Raw genomic sequence first — 24,548 nt, forward strand, 5'->3', positions numbered from 1 at the left:
TAACACGGTCCATTTTAGTTCAGATACATGATGTTTGAATTCAAAAAAATGTCTCGCTAACGAGGTCTCATAATATTTCTTTCCAAGTAGGTTCTGAACCACATTTTTACCATAGTTTTTTATGGCTGATCTATGTTCGTTAATGCGAATTTTTATCTGTCTAGAAGTTTGTCCTATATATGCTTTCCCACACGGGCACTTAATCATATAGATCACATTTTTACTTTCGCAAGTATGTCTACTTTTAAAATCAACCGGAGTCCCTCTACTTGGGTGTAAGATTTTATTACCTTTAATAATTGAGCTACAGTTCTGACATGCGAGGCACGGAAATGTTCCAGTGTGTCTCGGACGCAGAAACTCCTGCTTAGTGAGTTTTTTCTTTTTTATATCTGCTCTTACAATGTGATTCGCTATTGATTTTCCTTTCTTATATACAAAACGTGGTTGATCTATAAATAGCCTATGATATTTTGGGTCACATTTCAATAAATCCCAGTGTTTTAATATTGTTTTTTTAATTAATTTAGCATGACTATCGTATCTGGAGATAAACATTTGATGTTTCTTATCTTTACATTTAGATTTCGCAATTCGTAATTCTTTATTATCAAGTTTGCCTACTTCATTTGCTGTTTTAACTAGTTCAGCTCGATTATATCCCTTTACTGCAAATTTTTCTACTAGTCTCTTTTTATGTTTCTCATATTGGCTATCCTTGTCACAAAAACGTCTTAGTCGTGTGAATTGTCCTCTAGGAATCCCATTAAAGACTTTGGGATTATGGAAACTTGTTCGATCTAGCAAATTATTTCTATCTGTTTCTTTTGTGAATAGCGTTGTTGAAATTTTATTAGTATCTGTTCTTTGAACTAAAACATCTAGAAAACTAATCTCTTTGGAATTCATTTCACAGGTAAATTCAATTAGCTCATGTTGGTTATTAAGAAACGCAACCCATTCCTTAAGTTCACACTCTGTGCCACCCCATGCGACAAACACGTCGTCCACGTATCTAAGCCAAAGCTTAGCGTGGTGACTGTGTCGGTGGACGGGGAGGCATCGATCTTCGAACACAGACATAAAGATATTTGCCAGACTTGGTGCAACAGGAGACCCCATCGAGGTCCCCTGTAGTTGTAAATAAAAATCAGAATCAAACCTAAAATAATTCTTTTTTAACACAATTTCTAGTAGACCTATCAAAAATCCAATCTTCATATTTGACAGTTTAGCATCCTCACACAGTTTTTCACGAATTATTTGGATACATTCCTCTGTAGGGATATTCGTATACAGACTTTTAATATCCATTGTGCACAATAACGTAACACCCTGAAGTTCTAAAGACTGAATGTTTCTCAGGAAATCGCTAGTATCTGTCAGGCAACGAGGTAGTCTTTTAACAATCGGTTGGAGGAAGCTATCAATATATGTAGCGAGGGGGCTAAAAAGGGAATTCACTCCAGAAACGATAGGACGTCCTGGGGGATTTTTTGCATTTTTATGTATCTTAGGAAGTAGATATAGTAGAGGTATTCTTGGGGAATCATTAATTAGACATTTAGTTATAGTTTTATCAATAATATCCAATGTTAGTGCTTCCTCTACTAATTCATCTATCTCTCGCTTGAAAATATCCGTAGGGTCTTCTTGTAATTTCCTATACACTTGTTTATCGGATAATTGGGATAGCGCCTCCTTTATATAATAATTTTTATCAAGAATCACTGTTAAACGTTAAATAGTAAGAAAAAATCTAATCTCACAAAGGATGAATTCAGGGCATTGCAGAATCTGTCAGTCGACGATAGTATAATTATTAAAAAAGCCGACAAAGGCGGAGCAACAGTGATTCTTGATAAAAATTATTATATAAAGGAGGCGCTATCCCAATTATCCGATAAACAAGTGTATAGGAAATTACAAGAAGACCCTACGGATATTTTCAAGCGAGAGATAGATGAATTAGTAGAGGAAGCACTAACATTGGATATTATTGATAAAACTATAACTAAATGTCTAATTAATGATTCCCCAAGAATACCTCTACTATATCTACTTCCTAAGATACATAAAAATGCAAAAAATTCCCTTTTTAGCCCCCTCGCTACATATATTGATAGCTTCCTCCAACCGATTGTTAAAAGACTACCTCGTTGCCTGACAGATACTAGCGATTTCCTGAGAAACATTCAGTCTTTAGAACTTCAGGGTGTTACGTTATTGTGCACAATGGATATTAAAAGTCTGTATACGAATATCCCTACAGAGGAATGTATCCAAATAATTCGTGAAAAACTGTGTGAGGATGCTAAACTGTCAAATATGAAGATTGGATTTTTGATAGGTCTACTAGAAATTGTGTTAAAAAAGAATTATTTTAGGTTTGATTCTGATTTTTATTTACAACTACAGGGGACCTCGATGGGGTCTCCTGTTGCACCAAGTCTGGCAAATATCTTTATGTCTGTGTTCGAAGATCGATGCCTCCCCGTCCACCGACACAGTCACCACGCTAAGCTTTGGCTTAGATACGTGGACGACGTGTTTGTCGCATGGGGTGGCACAGAGTGTGAACTTAAGGAATGGGTTGCGTTTCTTAATAACCAACATGAGCTAATTGAATTTACCTGTGAAATGAATTCCAAAGAGATTAGTTTTCTAGATGTTTTAGTTCAAAGAACAGATACTAATAAAATTTCAACAACGCTATTCACAAAAGAAACAGATAGAAATAATTTGCTAGATCGAACAAGTTTCCATAATCCCAAAGTCTTTAATGGGATTCCTAGAGGACAATTCACACGACTAAGACGTTTTTGTGACAAGGATAGCCAATATGAGAAACATAAAAAGAGACTAATAATAATAATAATAATAATACTTTATTATCCCAAACGGGAACTTAAAGTGTCACCTCCGCAGTACATAAAATTGACAAGACATCACATATATATACTCACATAAAAACATGGTCACATAGGAACACATATATCATAAAACAGAATAAAAACACTAATACACATAAATATAAATAGATTCCACCGACTATGCAATACATAGTTACGTAAATAGATTATAAAAATAGCAAAATAATACCTATTTCCAGTAGGCGCACTTTTAAGACATTCCTATTTTACCCCTTATTGAGTTATTTGATAGCTCGAGAGCGGCTGGTATAAACGTCTTTTTAAATCTCTCCGACCTGCAACGCAAGAGAATAAAACGGGAGCTGAAACCACTAAGCTGTGCTTGCAGCACGCCATACATTGGATGGGCACTATTATTTCTAATTTTTTCCAATTTCCTTAATATCCCGCACTGTACAAGCTCCTCCCATCTGTCAAATTGCAGACCTACTATCGAAGAGGCTTTCTTAATTATTTTATCCATCTTTTGACAATCCCTACTAGAAATACAGTTGCCCCAAGCCACTAGGGCAAATGCAAATGCACTGACCATAACCGTATTATAAAAACCGACCATCATAGTCCTTGGGATGTCAAATGCCCTTAGTCTGCGTAAAAAGAATAGATTACTATTAGCGCGTCTAGAGACCTTGTCAATATGCTCATGCCAGCTTAATTTATTATCAATGATTACGCCCAAGTATTTATAGCTCCCAACCTGCTCCACTTCTGTCCCTGCTATAGTGAGCGGTTTCGGCATAACACCCCTTTTCCTCGAAAAATCTATAACCAATTCTTTCGTCTTATTCACGTTTAACACGAGACCATTTAAGCTACACCATTCTGTAAATGTATTCACTGATTCTCGGTAGTCACTGTCGTCCCCCTCTGTGATACAGCCCACCATTACTGAATCATCCGAGTATTTCTGAAGAAAACAGGCCGGATCATTTTTCCTAAAATCAGAGGTGTACAAAATAAACAAGAAGGGAGCTAAGACAGTACCCTGGGGGGCCCCCGTACTACACACCACCTCATCAGACCATGTGTCACCCAACCTAACCCTCTGTGGTCTGCAGCGCAGATAAGACATCAACCATTTAATCATGATCGGTTCAATCTGCATAACCTGAAGCTTAGATTCTAGCAATGCTGGAATAATCGTGTTAAATGCACTGCTGAAGTCAAAAAAAGTCAAACGTACCTCTGTTTTGGGGGATTCTAGATGAGCACATACTCTATGTAACAGATTAATTAATGCATCATCTACTCCCAGCCCACACCGATATGCAAATTGTAGTGGGTCTACAAAATCCTTCACTACACTGGATAAATGCCGCATAACCAGTCTTTCTAAGATTTTCATGACTACCGGGGTCAGCGCTATTGGTCTGTAATCATTTAATGTTTTCGGTCGAGGGACTTTATTCACAGGAACTATAACTGAAGTTTTCCATAAAGTTGGCACTATTCCACATTGTAGGCTCATATTAAATAAATGTGTAAAAACCTCCCCCAACTCCCTACAGCACGATTTCAGGACCCTATTATCCAACATGTCTGGGCCTCTAGCTTTACTAGATTTTATTCGTCCTAATTCTAGTACCACTTCCTCAACTTTAATCGGCGGCATCATCTCCTGTTTTCCTCCCACATAGTGTTCCCCCACCACATCTAGATTTACACCATCCCTTACATTACTTCCCGACATTATCGAATTACTCATAGCATCAAACCGATTGAAGAAGTTATTCAATTCGTTGGCCTTCTCTCTGTCCCCTTCTGCCCCTTCAGTTCGCGTTGGTATACCAGTAATTAATTTTAGACCCTTCCAGACCTCCTTTGTTTTTTGCTCAGACAGCTTATTTTCTAATCTCTTTTTATATGCAGCTTTGCACTCCCGGATTTTATTTTTCACATCCTTTAATAGGCTTCTATAGGAGACCTCATCCCCAGACAAAAAAGCTCGCCTCTTCAACCCCAACAATTTCTTAAGTTCTCCAGTCATCCAAGGTTTATTATTAGCAAATATTTTGACCCTTTTTTCTGGCACTATACTGTCTACGCAGAATCTGATATAGTCAGTGACCAAATTAACACCCAGGTTTACATCGCCCTGAGCTTCACCACATAACAACTCCCAGTCCGTGGTTGCAAAGCAGCATTGCAATTCCTCTTCCACCGCCCCTGACCATTTACGTACCCCTATTTCCTTGGGAGGGAGTCTTTTTAGGACCGGGCGATATCGTGGTTTAAGAAAGATCAAATTATGGTCAGAATTTCCCAAAGGCGGCAGTGTCACAGATTTGTAAGCATCATTAGTGTTAGAATAGAATAGATCAAGTATATGTTCTCCTCTAGTTGGCCTAGTCACATACTGTGTTAAATTTGACCATATACCCGCTTTCCTGACATGGTTGAAATCCCCAGTTATGATTAGTAAAGCATCACCATATCTGCCTTGCAGTTCACCAACCGCATCCTGAGTTACCGCAAGTGCCGTATCATAATTAGCCGACGGTGGAATATATATACCAACCAAGATTACAGCCGAGAACTCCCTCGGAAGATAGAAGGGCCTCATCACCAATGCTAAGATCTCCACGTCGCCACAGCAATGTTTAGTTCTCACTGTAATATGTTCGGCTAGACACCATCCCTGATTTACATAAATGATAATACCTCCTCCTTTTTTCTTCCCACTACTTCTACAATCCCTATCTCCCCTGACCAGGGAGAAACCTGGTACGCTAATCAGGCTATCCGGGATCATATCATGCAGCCACGACTCAGTGAAACACATAATACAGCACTTCAACATTTCATTATTATTCATAACCATAGAATGTAGTTCGTCCATTTTGTTACTTAATGACCTTACATTTCCAATTAACACCGAAGGCACAAACGGTCTCATCCCCCTCTTCTTCTGTTTACACTTAAAACCTGCCCTTGTTCCCCGAAACGATCTCCTAATTTCTTTTGGTATATCTTTACAAATCATATTCCTCCTAGGTATAGATTTCTTAATCTCTAAAAGTACTTGACGTGTAAACTTAATTCTGCCCTTCTCCTTGGCATTCATATATTTATTTTCCTTTTCCACCCCAATTTTATAGAACCCGGGGTTGGGGTTCCTCAGTCCCAAACCCATATTCAGTCCTCCACCGGATTTCCTACTTTCATTGAACATAAATCGGTGGGGCAGACACAGGGGGGGGTCAGTCACCCCAGTAGACACAGGTATATCCTCGATCTCCGATATAGGCCGTGGCAAGTATTGAGCATCAGCTGCCCTGTTCAGACCGCAATACGGGGCCATAGGGGGGCGGGACAGGCACCTGCCCTGAATGGAGCACAGGAGAACCCCCATCCTCTGATCGAGGTAGCCCAGACTCTCCACAGCCCTTAGAGATATCTCACCAGGTAGACCTTGGCAACAGCGGGCTGGGTCCAGTAGCAGAGACCATAAACAGAGCGGGATACTTCCGCCCACCCCCAGTACAAAGTACAGAGGCAGAACAAAACTCCACGTTCTGAATACCTGCAAGACCCCATATTCCCGAATGCCCCCGGACCCCATTACAGGGCTGACTGCACCAGCAATTGGTATCATCAAATCACCCTGGGAGATTTCCCTCCTCAATTCGTTAGGCCACAGTGGGAGACAATCTGAGACGCAGGGATCCCCTCCTCCCATCTTTAGGCATTGGCCCATCCTCCCCCCAACAGGTACCCCATACCTTGAGTCCAAACGTCGGCGGTCCCAGTTCATACTTCAACTTCTCTGGCCCCACGTCCGATGTCTTCCCTCAAGGCCAGTCCAGCACGGTGCACAGCGGGTCACAGTCCAACTCCTGGAGGTAGGTAGTTAGAATGGTGGGCACAGAGGGACCTCCATCCACCCAGGTAGTAACAGCAGACACAGGCAATCCCCGGCAGTCCCAGCAGTGGCGACAGGACAGAGACCCCCAGGCAGTCCAGACAGGGCAACAGAGGACCCCCAGGCAACAGCAGTCCAGACAGCAGCAGTGCAGGTAAGGATCACCAGCAATCCAAATTTACAAGGCAGGACAGAAGACAAGACAAATGACAGGAACAGCAGACAGGAACGGCAGACAGAAGGGGGGGGGGGAAACGAATATACGAGTCTCCTCACTCCACGGCCAGGAACACGGGCCGCGCAGCACGTGGACCGCAACGGCCCCAAAGAACAGGCTCCGCGCCAGCCCCTTTTGCGGCAATCCCGGCAGAAACGACCCCCAAGCAGATCAAAGGCAGGTCACATCGAGGGCGAGGAGAGGGAGCGGGGGCGCCGGGGAGCCGGCATCCGAACAGCGTCCAGGCAGCAGCAGCGTCCGGACCGCACGGCACCCGACGGCACCGACAGTGAGCAGGAGCAGAGAGACGTGCAGCCACTTCCGGCGCACAGGAGTAGTAGAAAAATTTGCAGTAAAGGGATATAATCGAGCTGAACTAGTTAAAACAGCAAATGAAGTAGGCAAACTTGATAATAAAGAATTACGAATTGCGAAATCTAAATGTAAAGATAAGAAACATCAAATGTTTATCTCCAGATACGATAGTCATGCTAAATTAATTAAAAAAACAATATTAAAACACTGGGATTTATTGAAATGTGACCCAAAATATCATAGGCTATTTATAGATCAACCACGTTTTGTATATAAGAAAGGAAAATCAATAGCGAATCACATTGTAAGAGCAGATATAAAAAAGAAAAAACTCACTAAGCAGGAGTTTCTGCGTCCGAGACACACTGGAACATTTCCGTGCCTCGCATGTCAGAACTGTAGCTCAATTATTAAAGGTAATAAAATCTTACACCCAAGTAGAGGGACTCCGGTTGATATTAAAAGTAGACATACTTGCGAAAGTAAAAATGTGATCTATATGATTAAGTGCCCGTGTGGGAAAGCATATATAGGACAAACTTCTAGACAGATAAAAATTCGCATTAACGAACATAGATCAGCCATAAAAAACTATGGTAAAAATGTGGTTCAGAACCTACTTGGAAAGAAATATTATGAGACCTCGTTAGCGAGACATTTTTTTGAATTCAAACATCATGTATCTGAACTAAAATGGACCGTGTTAGAGGAAGTTGAAGCCAATGATAAAGAAAGTATGACAAAACGCCTACTCCAACGTGAAGTCCACTGGATTTATAAATTTGAAACATTAAATCCTAGGGGAATAAATGAAGAATGTAATTTTAATGTTTTTCTCTGATTGCAGTCACCTTTGCTATACGAGGAACTTTCATTTCTTTTAATGATCGTCCCGTACAAAGAAATGGGAAAAGTTCTTCCCGTATGCATTAATATCTGTTATTTCTTGATTTTAGAGTTGAGACCCTGCATATGAAATATAGAAATATTTAAACAGATTCAGATGTAATATAATTGTGTTTCCGGTGTTATATGCATAAAAGACGAGGAGAGACAGAGATACGCATGTCTGAGGAAGGAGGCGTGACCTCCGAAACGTCACAAGAATCATGCGAGCGCCGTCTCTGCTAAGGAGTGACTAATGAATGGACCCAACGTTCTGCTAAAGAATACCTGTGAGATGTCTCTACAAGCCACGGTACAGTGAAATCTCGAAATTGGAATTGCATCTATGCAACCATCATAAAGAAATTGAAGGACTGCATTTGGAGGTATATCCCCAAGAAGTTGTTGACGATAACTAGTTGTCTCTACAGATCGTATCTTTTTGTAATCACTTTTGTAAAGAATTATATAAAGCAAAGAAATTTTAAAGAAAACTATTACAAGTGGTTCGTGTGTTTGATTATATATTGATTAGTCATGCTTGACTGACCTCCATTTGTAATTACAAGCTCTGTGTCTAATGTGTTTATCTTGGCAGCCATGCTGATCCAGCTTTCCCAAGGTCCTGAATGTTATAATAGTTTTTTTCAGTCAAACCACTCAGCTCAGGGATTAAACAAGATGTGTTTCTGCACCAGTGTAGCTACAGCAGTCTCAAGGTATGTTTGCATCATAATGCATGAAATCAAATGGTAGGTTACCTTTAAAGGGGCTTTCCTAAATGAAAGGAGGGATCTGTGACCACCTTTTGACTGGCACATGGTCAATCATGAGATGCAGAGTCCATGACGAGTGGGTTGGTGGTTCTGGATTGTACGTGATCAGTGGGGGGTCCCAGCAGAAGGACTGCTACTAATTCCTATCTGTAATGCCCCTGTAGATGCCATTGTTGTTGTTGTAATGTGAGGTCATGAATAGAATACCTAGCCAGCAGTGTAGACTGATACCTACAGGGGAAGGATTGTAAATTCTAAAGGGATTTATGTGAGAACGATTTTTCTAGCACAGGGACATTGGCTGCTCCCGTGCAGGAGGATTCAGTATGAAATAAATTCAATTTACTGCAGTCCCTGGAAATTGCCCTTACATGGAGCACAGTGTGAATGTTGCCAGAAGCTAAATACATGGAGATTTAATAAAGAAATACCTGCGCCTGGAGCCCACTGCCAGAATACAAATGTCACAAATGACAGGAATTTTCAATTGTCCCTCGCTACCCACATTAATTGTTGTGAGGCATTAAAGGACATCTACCACCAGGATGAAGGATTGTAAACCAAGCACACTGACATACTGGTGTGTGCCCCCTCTTGTAGGATCCGCTCTTGCTTAAGCTTCCTATACCCTTGTTTTTGAGAAAAAAAAGGCTTTTCAAATTATGCAAATGAGCCCCGTAGGGGATCCAAGCTCCATTAACACCTATGGAACCTGGAGCACCTCAGGCTTATTTGCATAATTTTACAATACTTTAAAAAAACAGGGCATAAGAAGCTAAAAGAAGAGCGGATCCTGCCAGAGGAGGCACGCGCCAGTATGTCAGTGTGCTTGGTTTACAATGCTTCATCCTGGTGGTAGATGTCCTTTAAGCGCCATTGTACAGAGACGGGGGGGGGGGGGGGGGGGTCCGCAACCTCAGTTCTGGTTAATAGTAGAGGGTTCAATTAGTATCTCCACCTCTCTAATTCCAAAAAAAGGCAATACTTTATTACATTAGATTTAGAATTTTCTCTGTATTATATACATTTTTTTTACACTTTGCTCACTGTGAGCGATAAAGTTAGATGATTTTGAACAGTCAACTACCAGGGCCTGAGTTGTGAAACCAGGAAGTGTCACACCTAGCAACCATTCTGCTTCCTGTATAGTGCAGGATAGAAAATGAAAGCAGCCATTTGATTGGTTGGTGCTTCTATGTCAAATCTTTTAACCAATCTGTTTCCTGTAATTATTTGTATTATGCAGAATAGAAAATAATAGCAGTTGTGTGATTGGTTGGTAACTAATGTACTGCCAGGTTTTATCTGCATAATGTGAGATGGGAAATGAAAACCAATCTGCTTCAAGCTGTCATTTGTATAGAGCAAGGGAGAAAACGGAAGCTGTGATCTGATTGGTTAGTGCTTCTAGGTGTAATTTAGCAACCAATCTGCTTCCAGGTATCATTTGTATAGTGCAGGAGAAAAAATAAGAGCAGCGATCTTATTGGCTGGCGCTACTCAGTGTAACCCAGCTACTCCGAACATCCTCACAGCAGTGCAGAGTATTTTAGAGGCAGTGTTAATTAATGTATTTCCAAACAGAGATTTAAGTTTAGTTTTTTTTCCATATAAAATGCAATATATACCGTTTTGTATCGCTTTATCCCCAAATTTCTGTTGCTGAAACACCATGGTATCTCCTCAGTGTATCGCAGGGAGATTAGTATCTGTTCACACATGGAATACTCCGCTCATATTGCAGTATTATATGGAACTACCCTGTAGCAGCCCATTAAACAAGTTACACAATGTTACAGTCATTATTGTGTCGTTTATCAGCTGCAGAAGAAGTTTCTGGCGAAAATTTGTGTTTACGTTCTCTTTTTTTTAACGTCCGGCTCCTGGATGCCAACCACAAAACCAGACGTGACCTTTAAGCGTCACATGATGCAGCAAAATACTCAAATAACACATTTCTTGCAGTTTTTTTTTTAGCATTTGAAGAAATTCTCGCCTCCCTCAGCTAAAACAGACGTCAGGGATTTGTTTGTATTTTTTTTTGTTCCAGCGTCTTAAAAAGGCCCCCCCCCCCCCCCACACCGGAATAACAAATAAATTATCAGGAATAAAATTCTGTTATATTCGACTGTCCCCATGTTATTCCTCTTGGAAATTTTGGAATCAATTGACGTCACCATTTAAGGGGCGTGACTAGCAGCGGTTTTTGGGGATAGTTCTGCCCCTTTTGTATACAATACGCTGGTCACTTAATGATGTCTCATATAGGATGACTTCGGCCGCGTTCACATGTTGCGTTATGTCCTGCGTTTTTATTGTGTTTGAAACGCATAGCAACAGCTGAGGAGAGGTGATTCGCCTTATTACATTACTGTTTACATTTGCAAACGCAGTGTTAACACATTTCAGTCTGTTTAAAAGTGCATGCATTTTTAAAACGCATGTGTTTTTTACAGGGCTGGATTAAAGGAGGGGCTCATGGGGCTCAAGCCCCGGGGCCCCCGCCACTTTCACTTTTTAAGTGGTTCCCACCAGTTGGCAGGCTACATACTACAGGGGGCTGGCAGGCTACATACTACAGGGGGCTGGCAGGCTACATACTACAGGGGGCTAGCAGGCTATATACTTCCAAAAACATTGTTGGAAGGGCCCCCACCAGTTTGCGCCCAGGGGCCCCCACCACCATTAATCCAGCCCTGGTTTTTTACTGTTTACAATGCCTTTGGCTGCTTTGAACCTGTTTATCTACAAAGATGGTAAATGCATGGTAAATGGTCAAAAACGGATGCGTTTTTAAACGGACTGAAGACGCATGCTTAAAAACGGTCCAAAAACACCACGTTTGCCATCACCCTTAAGCAAATCACCTCTCCTCAGCTGTTGTAATGCGTTCAAAATACGATGAAAACGCAGGCCAAAACGCAACGTGTGAACGTACCTTGAGCGCCTAGAGGGGACAGGGTGCAGGACAGATGTCCACCCCTCTAGGACTCTCTGGCTGTGTTCACATGTTGCATTTCGGGGTGGGGGCCTTGGCAAATGAAACGCAACATGTGAACACAGCCACAGAGTTATCCTCTTTTTTCAGGACTCTTTTGGATGTTTCCGAAAATAAACTACATACACACGTTTGCCAATCAATTTATGGGTTTCCAGGAGAAATAACAGCACAGATTTCTGGCAATTTCATTTAAACTTCTATCGTAAAGGGAACCTGTCAGCAAGCGTGACCATGTAAAACCACAGAGAGTGTAATGTATTGTCCCTGGAGAGATGTGTAATCAGACCTGTGTGTATGTTGTTACTGTCAAACATGGATTTATATTCCAGGATTGTAGCTTCTGAAAGTGCACTGGGGCTGTGTCCTCACACAGCTGTGCTCTCTGCATTGAACTACTCCGCACCCCTGCCCATGAGTTCTTAATAAAACATTTCTGCAGGCTTCTGGCTGAATGCTACAATGGTGACTAAGATCGGTGAAAAGAGGCTTTGAAGCAGCTCAGTGCTGGGAACTAAGTGCACAGCAGTGTGAGGACACAGCCCCGATACAACCCTGAAATATGAATCAAGGGCTCGATTCGTGTTTTCCCGACGTGTTACCCGAATATTTCCGATTTGCGCCGATTTTCCCTGTATTGCCCAGGGATTTTGGCGCACGCAATCGGATTGTGGCGCATCGGCGCCGGCATGCACGCGACGGAAATCGGGGGCGTGGCCGAACGAAAACCTGACGGATTCGGAAAAACCGCTGCATTTAAAACAATAAAAGTGTCGCTTAGGAAGCACTTACCTTCACTTGGTCCGGCCCGGTGAACTCGAGTGCGCTTAGATGCTTTTCAGCGCAGCAGCGCCACCTGGTGGACGTCGGAGAAACTACCTTGATGAATCCCGGCCGGACCCGAATCCACCGCAAAGAACGCGCCGCTGGATCGCGAACAGACCGGGTAAGTAAATCTGCCCCACTATGTCACAGTTCTGCTGCTAATAACAATATACACAAAGGAATGATTACACATCTCTCCAGGGAGAACAAATAACAATTGCTGCAGAGAGCACAGAGCACAGCAGTGTGAGGACACCCCCCCAAATACAATACTAGAATATAAATCCATATATCACAGTCCTGCTGCTACTAACAACATACACAGAGGTCTGATTACACATCTTTCCAGGGACAATACATAACACCGGCTGCAGAGAGCACAGAGCACAGCAGTGTGAGTGCACACCCCCAGAACAATCCTGAAATATAAATCCATATTTTAGTCCTGCTGCTACTAACAACATACACAGAGGTCTGATTACACATCTTTCCAGGGACAATACATAACACTGGCTGCAGAGAGCACAGAGCACAGCAGTGTGAGTGCACACCCCCAGAACAATCCTGAAATATAAATCCATATATCACAGTCCTGCTGCTACTAACAACATACACAAAGGTCTGATTACACATCTCTCCGCTTCTGCAGTTATGAGAGGCTCAGGTTACTGCTTTCTTTCTTCACCATGCTTTACACTGCAGTTTAATCAACACTGATTAAACTCTTTTTTTTCTTTTTGCAGAAAGAAGATGGAAGTGTGAACAAAGACTTTAAGAAGACTAAATCCCGGGAACAAGTGATGGCCGCCTTCAGAGAGTTTACAAAAGCTAATGCTAACATTCTAGTAAGTGTCAGGACTCCCACCCATAGATTGTATGTGCAGGGCTACGTTGTAATTCCAACAATGACCTGTAGGGAGGTGTAGTGCTATTTGGGAACTACACCACCAAACAGTAGAGATCCCCTTAAAGGGGTATTCCAATAACTACATGGTATCCTCCTTGCATTGTGACTCCCCCCCCCCCTCTTGACAAGCTGATACTCCAGTCACATCCAGAGCTGCATTTAATATTGCGCTGGTGGGATGTATCTCTGTACATCTTTATATAACAGAGTTCAATACCAATGGTCTGGGCTAGATTTTAGGATCTCAGATCGACCCCCAGGGCACTTTGTTTTTGGGCAGGGTTCTGCCTGTATCCTAGGAGCAGCTGTCAAGTTTGGAAGTGTCACCCTCACCCGTGCTTCTATCTCTGCAGAAGTCTTACCTGAGCCGTTTAGAAGACATAAGGAGAACGTTAGAACAATCTGTCTTCTTCAAGACCCATGAGGTGAGTTGTGTTTATTGCTACGTAAAGGGAACATGTCAGCAGCTGTGACAATGCAGCACTGTCCCTGGAGAGATGTGTAATCAGACCTCACACTGCTGTGCTCTGTGCTCTCTGCAGCCAGTGTTATGTATTGTCCCTGGAGAGATGTGTAATCAGACCTTTGTGTATGTTGTTAGTGGAAGCAGGACTGTGATATATCGATATATATGCCAGGATTGTACTGGGGGAAAGTGTCCTCACACTGCTGTGCTCTGTGCTCTCTGCAGCCAGTTTATGTATTGTCCCTGGAGACATATGTAATCAGACCTCTGTGTATAGTAGCAGCAGGACTGTGATATATGGATTTATTTTCCAGGTTGTAGCTTCTCCAAATGCACTGGGAGTGTGTCCTCCCACTGCTGTGCACTGTGCAGCCAGTGGTGTCTATTGCCCCTGAAGAGATATGTAATCATACATCTGTGTGTTTTGTTAGCAAAATCAGTAGGGGAAAGGATTGTCATAATCTGCTGTGCTCTCTGCAGCCAGTGTTATATAGTGTCTCTGGAGAGATGTGTAATCAGACCTCACACTGCTGTGCTCTGTGCTCTCTGCAGCCAGTGTTATATAGTGTCTCTGGAGAGATGTGTAATCAGACCTCACACTGCTGTGCTCTGTGCTCTCTGCAGCCAGTGTTATGTATTGTCCCTGGAGAGATGTGTAATCAGACCTCACACTGCTGTGCTCTGTGCAGCCAGTGTTATGTATTGTCCCTGGAGAGATGTGTAATCAGACCTCACACTGCTGTGCTCTGTGCTCTCTGCAGCCAGTGTTATATAGTGTCTCTGGAGAGATGTGTAATCAGACCTCACACTGCTGTGCTCTGTGCACTCTGCAGCCAGTGTTATGTATTGTCCCTGGAGAGATGTGTAATCAGACCTCACACTGCTGTGCTCTGTGCTCTCTGCAGCCTGTGTTATGTAGTGTCTCTGGAGAGATGTGTAATCAGACCTCACACTGCTGTGCTCTGAGCTCTCTGCAGCCAGTGTTATATAGTGTCTCTGGAGAGATGTGTAATCAGACCTCACACTGCTGTGCTCTGAGCTCTCTGCAGCCAGTGTTATGTATTGTCCCTGGAGAGATGTGTAATCAGACCTTTGTGTATGTTGTCAGTAACAGCAGGACTGTGATATGTGCATTTATATTCCAGGATTGTGGATTCTCTACATTTACAGCACCTGTGTCCTCACACTGCTGTGCTCTGTGCTCTCTGAAGCCACTGTTAGGTATTGTCCCTGGAGAGATGTGTAATCAGACCTCACACTGCTGTGCTCTGTGCTCTCTGAAGCCACTGTTAGGTATTGTCCCTGGAGAGATGTGTAATCAGACCTCACACTGCTGTGCTCTGTGCTCTCTGAAGCCACTGTTAGGTATTGTCCCTGGAGAGAGGTGTAATCAGACCTCTGTGTATGTTGCAGCAGGACTGTGATATATGGATTTATATTCCTGAATTGTACTGGTGGAGTGTCCACACACTGCTGTGCTCTGTGCTCTCTGCAATCAATGACTCCACAGCCTCTTTGCTGAAAGGGACTGCATTTGTGTCGCATCTGAAACCTGCAATAGATTTTATTGAAAGCAGAGAGGAGGGTCGGTGGAGCAGCTCCATGCAGAGAGAAAAGAGCACAGCTGTGTGAGGACACGCCTCCAGTGCACTTTCATAGGAAGTGTTTTCCTTTGCTCTTGTCTGCCCTGAGTCTATATTTTTAGGGTTTCATGTGAAACCTGTAAGCGAGGGGTGTGACTTAAGGTCCATAAAAGGGGAGGGGCAGGGTCTGAATATAATGGGCCCCCCACACTTGAGCACATATTCAAGAACCATACAATTCTTTATACGTAGAAAGTGAATATTAACATCACAGCTGAGGGTCCGTTACAGTGTATCAGTCTAGCGAGCTAAACATTGAGTTGGCATGAATTTTGCATGGGGGGACGCTGCCAGGACACACGTCCCTTCAGACGACTTCAGAGGGGGTCATCTAAAGTCATCATCTCCAGCCCCACCTCCCTCTCCCCCAACATGGAATATTCCATGGAAGCCGCGGCCGGAGCAGGACACAATCAATGGTTTCATTGACGGATTTGGCATCAATCAAATAGCGAATTGTAAATGAGATGAAGTCCTGTCAGGACACGGGTACTCTGCTGCACTGGCCAGGGAAAGCTGGGTGACTATTAATACATATACGCCACCCAGCTTTCCCGGACTCCAGACTGGCTGATATACTCAGGAAAGAATATACAGCTGCATAAAGAGGTAAATTCAGAATGGGAGACATTCAGTATAGGTTTCATAACAGTGGTTGTCTCCCAGCTTTCCCACACCCCAGGGAGGCAAATATAATAATGGAGAAATATGCAGTTGCATAAATAGGTATACCTGCCATTCAGGAGCTTGGGAAAGCTGGGGGACATTCAATATTGGTGCTATAACAGCTTTCACAGGGGTTGTCACCCAGCTTTCCTACACCTCAAACAGGCAAACATATTCAGAAATCAATATAAAGTTACATAAATGGGTATATCTGCCATTCAGATGCTTAGGAAAGCTGGGAGACATTCAATATAAGTGCCCTAACAGCCTTCACAGGGGTTGTTACTTAGCTTTCCTTCAATCCAGACAGGCAAATATACTCAGAAAGGTATATAAAGTTGCATACATAGATATAGCTGCCATTCAGGAGCTTAGGAAAGCTGGGTGACATTCAATATAAGTGCCATAACAGCTTTCACAGGGGTTGTCACTTAGCTTTCCTTCAACCCAGACAGGCAAATACACTAAGAAAGCTATATAAAGTTGCATAAATTGGGTATAGCTGCCATTCAGTGGCATAGGAAAGCTAGGTAAAAATCAATACAAATTGTGGAAAATGACTCCCAGCTTTCCAAGACACCAAACAAAGGAGGAATATAATGTTGCATTAGCCTTTCAGATGATTGGAAAAGCGCAGTGATAGCCAAAAAGGGTTACACAGGGGGTTGTCACCCAGCTTTCCTAGATCCCAGACTGACAGATATACCCAAGATAGAAGGAATATTTACCATTCAGGAGCTTGGGAAAGCTGAGGGACATTCAATATAAAGGTCAAAACGGGGGTTGTAACCCAGCTTTCCAAGGCTCCAGACCAACAAATATACTCAGTTACACCTGCTATTCAGAAGTTTGTGAAAGGTGGGTAACTAGGTACTAAGGCTCACTCTAGAGACAAGCAGTATCCCAGGATTATGGCTTCCGTAGCCTGTTGGTGTTGCATAAATATTGACACCCTTGAGGCTGAGCTGAGATCCGCGGATCATGGGGAAGATTCCGTCCCATTGTGTGTGGAGACGTCTTGGCAGGTGTCGGCCGGAGCAGTGACTTTCCTTGGAGCTTAGCCGTGGGGCGGCGCAGATATTTACCTCCTTATATAAGGAGTGTCCACTCACTGCCATGTGTACACCTAGAACGTCAATACTCTGCAGTGTGCACCTCACCCTGGCACATAGCACCTGGCTATAACACGGGGCATGCGGTACTGGCCCACAGCCTTAGCCGACCCGGAACTGGACATAGAGCACATACTGACACCTAGAACAGCCGGGAATCATGGGGACATAAGGTTCCAGAGCACTGAGAGGTTCCATCATCAGACACAGCGCTAGTGTATGGAGCGCATCCGAGCTGTTCTAGAAAATTCTAGTAGCAAAGTAAAGGTCCAGAAAACGGTCTGAACTTGTGGTTCTAAAGTAACACTGCAGTTCTAGAACATCTCATGGACTTGATCTAGAGCATCACTGATAATTGAGGGCTCTAAAGCATTGTGCAACCTCGGACTATTCATACCATATACTGTGGCTCTGGCTCTAGAACATTACTAGTACTGATCATTATTGGTTCCAGATCAGTGCGGAGATTTCAGCTTCTACAACATAACCGATCCCTTTGGCTGGGAAGTATAAGTAATACTTGTGCATCTGGAACATTACCCAGGTGCTGGAGCATGGCCTAGTCTTTGGGTTCTAGAGAAGCACTAATAAGATAGTTGGAGAGCACGACTTATACTTTTGTTTCTAGTTGTGCCTGAGTATTCTAGCTGTTGCACACTGCTACTAATGTAGTCACAGGTACATGTTCTAGAGCACTGCTAATTGGTTCTCCATCATGTGGATCTAGAGAATTATTGGTCTAACTAACGTTGCGTGTGGTTCTAGGTTATTACATGTTCGTGTTCTAGATCATCACTGGAGCCTTATAGATACTTGTGGTTCTAGAACGTGACTGGTATCTGTGGTTTTAGGGCATAACAGTCATTAAAGGTACTAGATTATTACTGATACTTTTGGAGCATTGCTCGTACTTCTAGAGCACTGGAAATCCCTGACATTCCAGTATTCTAGGCTTTCAGACTGCTACGGACAAGAGGTTCTAGATCTTCTTTCATCCTTTAAGAAGTGGCCAATGTGTGAGGGTCCAGCGTGTGCAAATACAGGGGTGGAGTTATGAGGTCACGTGACTGGCAGCGGGCGGAGCTTCACTGCTGACCGTTTTCCAGGACAGCCAGAATGAAATCCGCAAAATCAACACAAAATATCTCGAAATCAGTAAAACAAAGGATTGACAAAGGTGTTGAGCACTTAACCCATGAAATGCTGGCAGGGTTAGTCGCTTCTGTGCCCGCCCCCAGGTTATGGCGTGTCTACACGTCCTCTGGTTGTACGTGTGCGGAGGTCTGCGGGGAGCAGCTTCACATCATCCTTTGTTCAGAGCCTTTATATCTTAATCTTCTCCTTCTGCCTCATTTATTGTACAACAAAGGTCTTATTATCTATTTATAAGAGCCGCGCACCAGAGCGGTGCGGACGCCAAGTAGACGGGCTCCGGGGAACGCCGCGTGTACAGGGAAAGAGAGGAAAACGGAGAAACTAATTCCCCTCATTGGTTAAGTCGGTATAATAACATCTCGGCTTTTGTTGTTTTTTTGGGTGATTTTACTCCATTCTCATCCAAAGCTGCTCTCCAAAAAGTGGGTTGGCCTTGGGAAGCCGACAGAAGATTGGCTCCGCCTACTGTCCGCCAATATTTGTCTCAAAAGGACCAATCAGAAACCCCATAAAACTTTTGGCCTTGATGGGGATCTAACCCTGGGCCCTGATGCTGTGAAGCTGTAATGTCCTTGGTTTACAAAATGTTTGTCTGCCTGACCCACCAATAGGGGAACTGGTATTGAACTTAAAGGGGTATTCCACTCACAGCACGTTATATTAGCGGTAGGACCCTTAAAGAGAACGGAGGGACATGTTATTACGTCGTGTGGGATTGCACCTTAAATGAATGATCGTTTTCACATGAGAAGAGTCAAGTTTAGTGCTTACAGGGTAAGTGTCACTGTTTCTGTAACACCCAGAAACATGCTGCTGGTGTCATATTAAAGATAAGAATCTCATCTTTTAGAACACATCAGGCTTACAGTTCTGTGAGCTACAGAACTGGACAAACAGGCAGTTAAAAAATAGGCAGGAACTGCATTTATGAGCGACCGATCCAGAGATACAGGAAGCTACAGACATAGTTGAAAATGCAGTGCCTATCTATATTTAACTGTCTGTATGTCCAGTTCTATAGCTCACAGAACTATAAGCCTGATGGGATCTGAATGAGGAGATTCTTATCTTTAAAGTGCGATAGAACAGATGATAGGGACTTCGAAAGTAGTGTTACCCCTAACACTAAACTTGACTCATCTCATGTGAAAATGAGTCATATTTTCCTGACTTTGTATAGGTAAACGGGTGAGATTTCACGTTAAAAAAAAAATCCAAATCCTGGACGATTCCTTGAAATTAATTGTGACCTTTTTTTTGTGTTCCTCCCACAGGTCATCGGCAGCTCCTTACTCTTCATCCACGACAAGAAGGAACAAGCCAAGGTCTGGATGATCGATTTCGGAAAGACCACCCCCTTACCGGAGGGTCAAGAGCTGGACCACAGGGTCTCCTGGGTGGAGGGGAACCGGGAGGACGGCTACCTATACGGACTGGACAATCTGATAGACATCCTCCGGGAGATGGCGGACGAGACCGATGCTAATTAACGGGTGGGGGTGGGGGAGATGGGGGTCATCCTTCTCCTGACTGACGCTCCATGAATGCACTACAGGACGTTTATAGGGATCTCCCGATACTGGAAACCCCCGCGGCGACCCTCCCACCGGATCAGATTTTTATACCGGAATCGGGGAATTTATTTTGTAAATATTCACCAGAACAAAGAAACTTTTAGATTCTTTTTTACCTGAACATTCTATAGATAATCCGGGTCGTCTGAGTGTTCCGAATCTCAGCGGAATCACCACCTGCCAGCACCACACAATGGAGGCCGCCATTTTTATCCCATAACCCTCTATTCATGACCTCAAACCTATAATCACGATTCAGGGGAGGGGGGAGGCGGCACCAAGATCTTCTCATCAACCCCTTTCTAAAGAATAGTGGTACGGCCCACAAGATGGCCACCTACATTGTCTGTAAGTACACAGTAGTGGAGCGTAATGAGGGGGTAAGCGTCAGATTTACGTGCTGTGCCAGGTGGTGCTGCTAAAAGCATCGTTAGAGTGCAAGCTCTTGGGATTAGTCGACCACATTAGATGTTAAACTTAAAAAGGTCACTTATAAGAAGTCTGTTCCTATTCTCGTCCATAGGGGGGGCGATAGATTTGGATGTAAATGGAGGAGAAAGTGTGAAATGTTTGAAATTTGAAAAGGAAAGTGAAATATTTTGGGTACATTCCTGAGGCTTTATGTGATAAGTAATAAGAGAGGTGAGAGCTCAGCTCTGGGAATACAGAGATACATAATGTAATTCACCACTAGGGGGAGCTCTTGAGCTTACAACATACTGTATATTGGTAAAACTCACTGGTCAGTATACAGTTAGCTCCTGAGCTCCCTCTAGTGGTGGCTGTAAGTAAACAGGATTTTGTATTATGATAATAACTTGTATGCAGGGGGTTTGGAACTCTGTGTCAGGATATGATGGCCGATGAAAAGGTGTTAAGGGAGGACAAGGGGTTTGTTACACACACATAACAAGAAGGCGGAGGTGGGGAAGAGCAATAAAAGTTTTACAGCCGTGTTATTATGAATGGAGACATTTCCTATAAAAGGTAATTAGGATCCGTCCTGATCATTGCAGGATGCAGGTCGGTAGAACAAAGAACACAACTTACCTCCAAATATACAAAAGGAAATTTTTTTTAAATTTATATTTAATATGAATTCTTTTACCATTTTAAAATTCTAAAATTTCTCGACGTCCCAAAAAACATGGCAGGGCAATTCACCAAATTACAGAATATTCTAGACATTTCAGCGGATTGTTTTTTTGCAAATGTTTGGAATATTTTAAAAATTTAATTTCCATTTTACTTATTTTTTTTTTTTTTAATATTCGTGGTATTGACTGCCACCTGGTGGTAGATTGTGGAACAGCAGTTTCCAACTTTTTTTTTAGTGATTTTATTCTCATTACTTTGTTATGTTCCTGGCCCGTGTGTCTCAGGATATCCTCCCATGTTGTGCGCTCTCCCCATTAGCAGATATCCGGATCACCCAATTAACCCCCCGATGCCCTGATGCTGTTTATTCGCCTGTTTACTCATGCAAATGTTTCAACCAAAACAATGCAAAAGACATTTGAAAAAAGTTTCCTGTAATTTTCCAGGAGCTGCACAAAAACCTCTGAGGATACTAGGATCCGGATATTGAGGTAGGGTTGTTACAATGTGTCAGGCAAAACAACAAAAGTTAAAAAAAAAGCCGGAGAGTTCTGTACAGATTCCACTGATTGGCAATAAGGATCATATTTAGCTGTGGATGTAGCAGAGCTGAGTTTGTCTTCTGCCGCAGTTCATGAAATGATCCTGTGATATCTGTGTATTATCAAAGATGGATGACAAAGTCAGCTCTGCTACATCTGTAGTTAGATCTGCAGGTCCATGATGCTTTCCCTAGTACTGTATGCACATAATGCTACTCATACCCCCTAATAATAGGGGGTGGGGGGCTACTGGCATAGGATCCTATAACACCTCATGGCTGCAGTTGGGATATGATATGATAGATGTAGGCAAGAGGACAGAACATGCTGTACCGGGGGATGGGATTCATCCACAGATGTAATATCACAGCGCACAGGGTCTAATTCATTTATTGGGTCATTAAGTTAATGTTTTGACTCCCAAATTTGTCTCCGCCAGCAGCAAATATTTATATTACCCTCCTTAATTTCCCTACTGATACACTGTGACGGAACAGCATCAAGTCAACAGCGCCACCTGCTGGCCAGAAGGATGAGCTTCACTCGGGCTTTAAGACGTAATTTATACATAATGTAATACAATAGAATGTCAGACCCAGGAGCTGGTGAGGGGGTGACACTATCTGTAATGTAGGGGTCAGGTACATTGCTGAGGTTGTAACTAAAGCCTCGTTATACAAAGAAACGCTTAGGAACGGGAAAGGGGGGGGTCTTTTGTAGAACTGGGGGTAATGTATGTGCAGTGAGGACCAAGGCTGAAACATAGTTGCAAATATATATTTTCTCCAGTAATAACATGATACAGGTGATGTCCATACTGATTCTCTTGTATGTCATCTTGGTCAATTATACAGTAGCATGCAGATTGCTATTAACTTATAGGGGTCTTTAGTGATCTTTGCTCATCTGTGTGAAGAGCTGGCTGTAGCAGTTTTCCTGGAAGCACTGGTACAATGATTGCAGATGTAAGCAAAGCAAATCCAGAATGAAGCAAAGCTGTGGTCATGCAATATTGAAGCAGAGCTGTGGTCTTGCAGCATTGACGCATAGCTGTATTCATGCAGCATTGAAGCAGAGCTGTGGTCATGCAGCATTGACGCATAGCTGTATTCATGCAGCATTGAAGCAGAGCTGTGGTCATGCAGCATTGACGCATAGCTGTATTCATGCAGCATTGAAGCAGAGCTGTGGTTATGCAACATTGGAGCATAGCTGTGGTCATGCAGCATTGAAGCAGAGCTGTGGTCATGCAGCATTTTGATGCATAGCTGTATTCATGCAGCATTTTGACGCATAGCTGTATTCATGCAGCATTGACGCATAACTGTATTCATGCAGCATTGACGCATAGCTGTATTCATGCAGCATTGAAGCAGGGCTGTGGTTATGCAACATTGGGGCAGAGCTGTGGTCATGCAGCATTGAAGCAGAGCTGTGGTCATGCAGCATTGAAGCAGAGCTGTGGTCATGCAGCATTGATGCAGAGCTGTGGTCATGCAGCATTGGAGCAGAGCTATGGTCATGCAGCATTGAAGCAGAGCTGTGGTCAATGAAGTAGAGCTGTGGTCAAGCAGCAATATGCCAGAGCTGTGCAGCAATAAACCAGAGTTTGGGCAATTAGATAATAGCATAGGTTGCTATGGGAAACACCAGTTTTTATTAATTAGAAGTAATAAATCCTGTTAGGTGAACCTGCAGAGATGTTTTTTTACCTTGCCTTTCTACCCATAGTTGTAATTTTTTTATAATGTGTCTCCGAGTCACCCAGCTTTCCCAGAAGTCAGCTCAGACTTGTTCTTATTACATTGTATGATATTTGCCGCACATTTACATTGTTACATGTAGATTCTGTATTTATACCCTTTGTATATTATAAAGTGCCTTAATAACTCGCTGTTTTTAGTTTTTATTTATTACATGATTTTTGTATTGCACGGGACACTAACAGCATGGCGGCGCAGCTTTTGTGTTATATTGCGGCATTGTCACTGTATATAGGGGTTTGGGGGGTGTTTTCTCATGTGGAGGGGGCTTTATCTGGAACATGTTTCTTTGCTGTGAATACTATCTTGTACATGCTTCAGTATGGATGCAGTGGTGGCGCCTGCGCCGGCCTCATTTATCCAATAAATTCATGTATATGAGACTTCTGTGGCGTCTGTCATTTTTATTTGCAAGATCGGAGGAGTCTGTAGTAATCTTTGCACTCTATAGGGCACTGTGTCCTCAGCATACAGACAAGGTATCTGTTGTATTATACATTAGAAATTGGTGCTGGCAGAAATTTGCGCAGTTAGCCTGGCAGGTGCCGTGGTCCATTTAAACAATGGCTTTACATGGGCACTGCCATATTTCTGCCACTCAACATCCCCTGTTACATTATCAAGCAGAACTGTAGTTATGCAACAGAACTGTATTCATGCAGCTTTAGCGCACAACTGTGGCCATGCAACAATGAAGCAGAACTGTGATCATGCAGCAATAAAGCAAAGTTGTAGTCATGCAGAAATTAAGCAAAACTGGAGTCATGTATCACTGAAGCAGAATTTTGCTCATGGAACAGTGACACAGAAC

The 24,548-nt window shown here is 43.0% G+C and overlaps 1 protein-coding gene across 2 annotated transcripts in view; it reads left to right on the forward strand.

Annotated features, from left to right (window-relative positions):
• ITPKB (inositol-trisphosphate 3-kinase B) overlaps positions 1–24,120 on the forward strand; it is a 165,204-nt gene extending 141,084 nt beyond the window's left edge. For both annotated transcript variants that reach the window (XM_072140004.1, XM_072140005.1), the window contains 3 exons: positions 13,555–13,656; positions 14,072–14,143; positions 20,035–24,120. In XM_072140004.1, the coding sequence (XP_071996105.1) occupies positions 13,555–13,656; positions 14,072–14,143; positions 20,035–20,250 (390 nt within the window). In that variant the 3' untranslated portion in view covers positions 20,251–24,120. The remainder of the gene's footprint in view (positions 1–13,554; positions 13,657–14,071; positions 14,144–20,034) is intronic.
• Positions 24,121–24,548: the final 428 nt, after the last annotated feature.

This window comes from Engystomops pustulosus, chromosome 3 (assembly GCF_040894005.1).
Source record: "Engystomops pustulosus chromosome 3, aEngPut4.maternal, whole genome shotgun sequence".
NCBI classification, from domain to species: Eukaryota; Metazoa; Chordata; class Amphibia; order Anura; family Leptodactylidae; genus Engystomops; species Engystomops pustulosus.